This window comes from Enoplosus armatus, chromosome 2 (assembly GCF_043641665.1).
Source record: "Enoplosus armatus isolate fEnoArm2 chromosome 2, fEnoArm2.hap1, whole genome shotgun sequence".
NCBI classification, from domain to species: domain Eukaryota; kingdom Metazoa; phylum Chordata; class Actinopteri; order Centrarchiformes; family Enoplosidae; genus Enoplosus; species Enoplosus armatus.
The window spans coordinates 19,082,389-19,091,127 of record NC_092181.1 but is presented as its reverse complement, the minus strand read 5'-3'; the positions used below and the strand labels follow the sequence as shown (position 1 = coordinate 19,091,127).

At 43.5% G+C, this 8,739-nt stretch overlaps 1 protein-coding gene across 1 annotated transcript in view; it reads right to left on the bottom strand.

The window, feature by feature from the left end:
• Positions 1-2,222: 2,222 nt before the first annotated feature.
• The window catches only part of cntln (centlein, centrosomal protein), a 79,739-nt gene continuing 73,222 nt past the window's right edge, over positions 2,223-8,739 (bottom strand). Inside the window, exon 26 of the mRNA XM_070924775.1 lies at positions 2,223-2,398. Within this exon, the coding sequence (XP_070780876.1) occupies positions 2,288-2,398 (111 nt within the window). The 3' untranslated portion in view covers positions 2,223-2,287. The remainder of the gene's footprint in view (positions 2,399-8,739) is intronic.

The following is an 8,739-nucleotide window of genomic DNA, read 5'->3' as shown; positions in this document are numbered from 1 at the left end:
AAAAAAATACAAGAAAGTTCGATTTAAAAAGAAGTCGGGGTGAGAGAAAGAGATAAAGACAGAGGGGGAAAAAAATGACACCGAGTTGATTGTGTTGGAATGAATAAAAGGAGAAGGGAGGAAAAACTTTGCATTTGGAACTACTGATCAAAGTAATTCCCACAGGAAACCTCTCTTAATGAGAGCTGTACAAGAAAAGAAGGATGGAAGACAAGGAGAGTGAAAGAGAAGAAAAGAAGGGCATGGCACGCCATTCCTACACAGAAAATAAAGAGATGAATCATATACAGCGCCTAGTGGAAGACATGGGTGTGTGTGTTGGGTGTGTGTGTGTGTGTGTGTGTGGGGGGGGGGGCTGTTTGAAGGGTGTTTTCAAGATCGTTTTAACGTCTTCACTGAGGGAGCGTCAGAGGCAAGGCCAGGTTAATTAAACCCAAGGGAGTACCAGCTGAGGGGGCCCACATTTGAATATGTCACAGAAATAGCACGAGTGTGTCAGCCGAGGCCGGGGCTCGGCGAGCAAACATGTTGACTATGCATTACACGCTAAAAGGAAGAGAGAGAAATAGAGACAGTCAGACAGCGAGGGGTGGGGGCTCCCAGATAATTTGCGTGGCACCGATGCTTTGCTCTTCTGTACCCACTGCGCCACCGGATTTCTCTGAGTTATTAATGTTTGTCATTAGCTGCATTACGCTGGAGGACAGTGACTGGAAAAAAAACTGCAGAAATTTATATGGGACAAATATTGACAATAGCTGGCTCTTGGGTATTGGAGAAGAAGAAAAGATGCAAACTATGTTAATGAATGGTAATTAACCACAAGGGTTTGTCTCTCCTGGATCCCAGCTAAATTGGTCCCCGAGTTGCAGCTAGAGACAGTCCTGGCCTAATCCTTTATTATAAAAAGATAAAGGAAAACGACATCATTAGCATATATTGGGAAGGGAGGGGGGATTAAAAAGTGGAATTATTTCTTTTTAATTCCTGAACGGAGGATTCTTCACACCATTGTTAATTATACATAACAAAAAGAAAGGAGGAAAGTGGTGAAGAGGAAAAGAAAAGCTAGGAGAGGTAAAGAAAGTAGTAAAAAAAAAAGAAAAAAAAAAAGGGATGACTTGAAGGGAGGAGTGTGTGGTCTCTTGTGTGGGATGCCAACTCAAGGACAGAGGAGACCGGGATCATGGTTTAATATTCAAAATGAATAATAAGAGAGGGAGGAAAAGGGAAATAGATAAAAGGGGTTGGAGGTAGCTATGTCAAGGATGGAACCACTGCTCTAATACACCCCTGTGCTGTGCGTGTGTGCTCATGTGGACCCTTGTTAATGATGTCAACAGCGGGGGTCACTTGTTACAGACAGGAACCATGCCAACAGTCAGCTGTCAATCATGACAGAGGTGTGAGAACCCTGCTGTCCACCGGAGCACCCTCAGTCGCCATCACACACTGACTGACAGTCCTTTGAACTGCTGGATCGAACAAAATACGAGACCAGAATTTGTGAAATTGTTTTTTTATTTAGACATTAAGAAGAGTTTTTCAGAAGAAAATCACTGATATTTAACATCATTACCTATTAAGTTATCAACAGAACAAATAATTACAGAGTAGAAGCTATAACAAATCTTAAACATCCACAAAAACAATGTCCTTCAGAAATAAATACTTGCAGTGCATCTGATGAATACAATTCAGCGGGCATCAATCACTGAATAAGAGTCAATCACTGAATAATCTCTAAGAGCAGTGTAGTATCAGGTCTGATAAATGGATCCAACCTCTTGTGAAGTGAATATTCTGCTCTGTGCTGCACTCTTGACTTTCTCAAAGTGTCGACTTGGCATTGCTAGGTCAAGTCCCTGCACCCTAAGGTCCTTGAGGTGCCAAATAAATTAGGGAGAGAGGTAAAAGAGAGTAAAAAAAAAAGTCTAACTTAAACATTAACGTAAGCATTTGCCTTATCACCCCAGGTCTGCGTTGAGAGTGGGGGGAGAGTGGCTGCACTGTAAATTAGCTTGGCGCTAAAGGGCCCTGTCTGATAGACATAGTGCACAGTGCGCTAACACAGATGTCGAGGGCTCATTTACAAAAGCCGGGCTGCTGCGTTGAGCCAGTGGCCCAGAGTGAGTCGACAGCGCTTTTCTCACAAATATTGGTTCTGCTGCCCCGGCTCAGCTTGGCTCAGCCCAGCTCCCACTGAGTAGGAACCAGGGAGGGAGAGAAGAAGGAGGGGGGGAGAAAAAGAAGAGGATGACAGTTTTCCCAACCTCAGCCCAGGGAGTCAGGCTTTTTCGCTGACTGGTGTTGCAAGCGTGGCCAGCTCTTCTGTCAGCACTTTCCTCTCCTTCATCTTCACGCGCAGAGCCTCCATTAGCTGGCCAGCAGAGGGGATCTGCAGGGGAGGGGAAGGATGGAAAAAGGGTGTGGGGGCGGTGGGAGAAGGGGTTAGAGAAAATGAGGAAAACACACAAATGCACCACTATTAAAAAGTCTGATTTTTGACACCTGGCAGCTTTTCAGTTTTAAGAAACAACAGAACCTCAGATGGGGCCTGCGGACTTTTGAGGGACCGTCAGTGTTTTGACAAAGAAATGCACAAAACAGACTACACAGCAGGAGTTTACTTTTTTTCTAAGCTACCATTCTCAAACAGTGGTACAGTAATGCATGACATATTAAAAGATAGGCTCACGTGTTTTTTAACATGCCCATATGTGCATTTAAACAGTTCTTGTTTGCTGTAGTTGTTTCTCTTATCTCTAGTGGTAGTGATGACACCCCTTCCTAATGCAATTTCAGTTGAAGGGATACAGGACAAAATCCACAGTCCTTGTGCACAAATGCATTCTTAGGTTCAAGCTAAAGCTAATATGAGGCATCAGTGGTGTAAGGTAGCTTAATCAAGAGTTAGTTAGGTTTAAAAGTTAGTCATTCTGTAACTATTCCTCCACTGCAGCTCAGCAAGGAAACACTTAAGGGGGAAACAAAAAGAAACAAAGACTTTTGTACTAAAATGGCTAAAATGTTGGAATGATTTAACAAACTCAGAGTGCTGAAGCCTCATATCAGCTTCTGTAAAATGTTAGAATTCACTTTGCATTAAAAAGGAGTTGTGCATTTTGTCCCTCATCTTATATTGTAATGGTGTCTGAAAGGGACCTCTTCATAGCCAATATGGACAGGAGCAATGATTACAGCATTCAAAACCTCTTTTAATGTACATGTGACCATGTGAGTATTGTTCTACGACAGACTGTTTCTGGTGGGACTGAAGACACACTACACTTTTCCCCAGAGGCTGAAGTTGCTCACTCTTCAGCAGACACGCCTCAAGGCATAATCAAAACATCACTGGGGACATTCACAGCATTGTTGTGTTTTTACTGGACTGTATTTATGCTGGGAAGGTTGGAGGACGAGAACGCATGTCCACTTAATCATACAGGATTACAAAGGTATGAAGGAACTCGCTATTTGTGTTTGCTTAGTTGTTGTCGTGGAAACGATGAAATAAAGAGGTGGACAGGTTTCTCCTCAGAGTTCTGGCTAATTTTGTTTTTCCTCTGAATCGACACAAGGATTTTATGGTCATTAGGGCGCCTGATCAAAGGCAGGCATTCATACTGTATCACCCATAAATATTCACTTCAAGCTATGTGCAGCCTTTTTCGAGTGAGGGGAAACAAATTCATTCCCTTAGCAATTTCCCAAGTCACATGGCATGAGATGAGAAGTGGACTGGCCAAGCTGAAAATAGTGACTTCAATATCATAAAATCACTTCACTTCTTATCTCTTGAAAGAGAATGTGAAAACATGAGCTATTGAACCGTACACAGAAACTGGCTGACACAAGTCTGAAGTGCTGTAACAAACTTTACTGAATAACATCTGCATCTGGGAATACAAGGTATCGTGTTGCTTTGAAGTGATTAACACAAACTCGCAACACATATTGGAATTAGATCTGCAGCTGATTTAAGGACACCGGCAAAAGACTGTGATGTGATTTGAAACTATCGTCTTATCAATTTCCAACACGTCTGGAGAGAAACTCACATGCACACACAGTCCCTCTGCCCCTTGACACCTCTCTCCTCTTCATTAAAGGTAACAGGAGCAGGGAACACAAGGCCCTGTGTGTCGGGAAGTGTGTGTGTGTGTGCGCACTTGAGCATATGTGCAGTGGGGAGTCAGTTCCAGCAGCACTGGATGCATCAAACACACAGCGCTATTCCTCAGAGAACCACTACACTGAAGTAACTGCTGAGACATCTCCCTCTGCCTCCGTCCCCCTGGGAGAGTTCACTCTCTCTGTCTCACACACACATTCACATGGGCGCACACACATACGCACAATTTCCTAATCAGCTAATTGCACTTAGAGCCACTAACTATGCAAACAAACCCACTAAAATAGAGACACAGCCACAACACAAGGCTCTACGGGACAGCAAAGAGGGAGACTGGATCATTAAAAGTACCGATATGGGAATATGGGTAAACAACACTAACAGGTAAACATGATCTAGATAAACCTGACATGAGTGTCTGTAACCTATGAGTGTAGGCACGACGGCACCAACATCTTTATAAAGCTTCGTTAAGGTCGATATATGTCATCAACTACAGAGAGAGAACTTGTTGTTCTGATTGATAAATAAGATAATATTGCGTTTGATAAAACACCTCTAGTTCTGAGTCATCTCCCTACGGTGTGTGACTCACATCAGCACATTCTGGCACAAGGAAACACAAGCGCTCACACACAAGCTCCCAAACGGGACAAGCAGGACTATCATTCCCTTTCATCTAACCGCCACATTTGCTGGGGACCCATACCCTGCAGGATAGTTGGAGGTAAGCCGTGATGCAGCTGCTCTACTGGATCCCCTGGGCTGCTTAAGGCAGTGTTAGGAACTGGCACTAATGTTATGCTACAGTTGTTTTAGCCGGGCCCCTGTCCCCTTTGGCAGAGCTATCCAGCACAAGCACTAAGCATCACAGCCACTGTTTTGCAAGAAGCTCTGTCCCCTATGGCAACACTAAAAAAGCAACTGTAGCATTAAGCCCTGCTAACTCACATCCATTACTATTCAACAGGCCCTGCAGAACAGACCTTTTGTCTAGGTATGATTTCATAAAAATGTTTCAGAAGTGAACTGACATGTAAAGCCACTGACACTGACAAGTATGTGTGTAAGTGTGTGTGTGGAGACAAGGACAGGGGCTGCAAGCAAAAGGTGTTTTTATGAGCCAATTAAATGACATTGCTATTCTACAGCCTGGGGCACACCTCAAGGCAAGGAGCAGCTCAAAGTTGCAGCACTTCAGTGACCATTGTCTGGTAGTGGCATTACACACATCAACTTTTTTCTTCTTCTTAAAAGATCGATCATTCCAGCTCTTTTGTCTTCTCCCTCGGAACGGGTTAGCACAATTATTTCCAAGGGCCCAATTTGTGAGAAGTTGTAAAGATTGTGTCAGGCTGCTGGATATCTAAATGAGTAAGAACAGAGAGGGAGGGGGTATCAGAGAGACTAAAAGAGATATATCGGAGTACATCATCCAAATTTGCAAGGGGCTACTGTGTGTTGTTTCTCAGTTATTCACCACCATATCAATATAATTGTAATAGCCATGTGCAATTAACTGCTTAATTTAACTACAACTATAGATGCGACATTTGGATCCTTGAAGTGTCTACCTGTGTACCTGTAACGACCTCATAGCTTATATACAGTTTGCATTTTGCATATCTATACTGTAATAAACAAGGATGCACACTACTGGTAAATTTCATAATAACTGTAAAACAGTACGGTTTTGGATCTGACTGGTATGACAGGAGCGTTTTCACAGCGGTGAAGCATTCTTGCGGTTAATCTTTGTCCCTGGTTGGTGAGCCGTCTCCAATCTAGGCCACTATTCAAGGTAAGGGAGAAGTAGTTACAGTAGTTTTATCACAGAGGGGGAAAAACAGCTCTTTGATCTTTGATCTTCTCACTTTTGTTTGAAAATCAAATTTATCAAACGGGGGAATAACAACAACAACAGCAGCATGATAAATAGATAAAAAAAAAGCCCAAGCACAAAGGCACCATACTAAAAAGTCTTGCATTTGATTATCTCTGATAATGAATATGTCACATTTGCAAAGAGGGGCTCAGGTAAGAAAATCACCAAAGCACAGACAAGCCTATTCTCTCCCTCTCCTTCGTAATTACCTACCCCTGCAGCGGAGCAGATCCCTCTCTTTTCTCCCCTTTAGGCCACTAGAGACTGATATGAAAGGGAATTGGACACTTGGGGCCACAAATACTGTAATTAAAAATCTCTCCTTTTCTTGATACGTTGTTTGGAAACATCATTTCAGTGAGCAACATGCATTTGTTAGGGATCTGACCTAAATACACCCTAGATTAAACACAGGAAAGCACCGGGTCTTTGTTTCAGGTTCCTACTCATTAGGTGTGAAAATGAGGTGATTCAGGCACGATTGGGGTATAAATTTAGAAAGGTGATATCCATACAAAAGAGATGCAACCTTTAGGTAGAACTCAGCAATCAAGAACACACCCGTGATTAACAGTACGGCTCATTGGCCAAGGTAATGTACTGGGAAGCAGTTACAATCAACAAAAGTGGCGTCGCCTGCAGCAAACTGTCACATACAAAACAAGAGGGTGCCAAGAATTGTTGCCTTTCAATGTTTGTTCACTGACATGAAGAGAATTTAACACATCTAGTCATCTATTCAATGAGGAAATGTCTACTTTCATCATTAATTCTCTTTCTGTCTTCACTTAAAAAGGGAAAGTCCATTATGCTCCAAAGGACGACCCTTGGGTACAATCAGACTGGCAGTAACCTTAAAGCTCCAAAATAGCATCATGACTCAAGAATAACAATAAGATTATTCACCTGGCCTATTTCAACCGATCCCCTGCAAATGTGCTGTTTGCTATAATGCAGCTTGCCTGGTTAAGTAATCACCCCAACAGTTTAATGGCTAAGGAACAGCACCAACAAGCTGTATCTGCTGTTTCTATTTTTGTGAAATGCAAGTTGAACATACCGAATAAGTCACAGTGTGCTCTGGCATTAACAACAACTCTAACACCAGTCTCCTCCCGGGAACCCCCCCTCCTAGTCCCCGCCACTGTTCCAGTGACATATTTACAGTACAAAGGCTCGGCTCAAGTCCCCTCCACACACATACAAACACACTTACAGAGACGGAAAAAGAGTGGCTGATTTAATTAGCTCAATCATTAAATGAGGCTTAATTAGAGTCACTTTCCTTCAGAGGGAAGTGTGGGACTCAGAGCAGTTCCTTGTCATTACAGAGGCATAATGAGCCACACAACACAACACACTACCCCGCGCCCTCTCAGCACCGACAACAATAGAAAACTTTCTCAGTACATTAGCACTGTGAGGCATGGAGCCTTTGATATGTTTAATACGAGGGTTAATGATGTAATGCCCTATGGAAGCGCCAATATGGGTGAGAAGCTTTGACAAGAAGTGACATGAATAAAGTCTGTTATTTAACTTTAGATAAATGATGCCATTCACCGTCGCAGCAATGAGCTACAGCGAGCCCTCCCTAAAGTTCGACAAGGGTTTGAAGGAATTATTTCAGACCCGTAGTCCATCCATAAACGCCTTTGATGTTTTATAACAAGTCCAGCCAAGATCAGTACGGCCTGTCTCCACTACTGTCTTAATGTAATGTTCACCTGCTTGTTATAGTTTGGAGGCTGATAAGAAGTGATGCTTGTACGTCTCCCTCGGGTGTGATTGTGAGGTAAATATTAGCAGGCCCTCAGCGCCACCCCATACCAGTAAACCAAACCACTGTCCTCTCATAAAGAAATCAACAGAGTCAATGACTTTTTAAATGTTATTATGCTGTCATGAGGCTTGAGATGGGTGCGTGTGTGTGTACAAAATGAGTCTGAAAAATTATCTGGAGGGAACGTGTGTGTGTGTGTGTATGCATGCATGTGAACACGCTTGCGTGCACATGCTCCTCCTGTTCATTATTGGCCAGCAGCAGAAGCCAGTCATTTCCCTGTCTTCATAAAGACTTGGCCCATTAAATTCTACCTCCAGTCAATAATTAGGACTCCACAAATAAACCAAAGGCAATTAAATCAATGCTTCCCCGGGCCGGTGCCTGGACCCCATGGCCCACATGGACACTCCATCTTCTCTGCTGGCCTTATTCATGGTGGGTTGCAGTGGAGCCATACAGCACACCCCCTGGCCTGCTCATGATTATTAGATAGCACCGTCCCTCGATCCTGGCTATGGAGCACTGCTTATGGTGGCTCTCCACTGAGAGGCGTAGGGTTTGATTTCATTAACTCACCAGTGGAGGTTAGAGACGAGGAAATGAATGCAATGTTTCATTTGGTTTTGAGTGGACATGTGGGGCAGCGGTGAGGGGCCTCCAGAAATGTATGCCACTTCTTTGGCATGAAGGGAGCAGTAACTCAACACGTTCACAGACACGTATCTTCCTGCCTGCAACACACTGCTTGCCAATGTATTGTGGATGTCTCTCTTTCTTGTTATGTTGACATGTGGCGGTGCATGACAGTGATGGCGAACAATGGCCCACACACAGAGACACAGATACACACATACATACCACTCTTACACTCTTTCACATCTGCACACATACAGAGTGAGTGATGGGTTTGCTATTGACAGGGCCACTGAG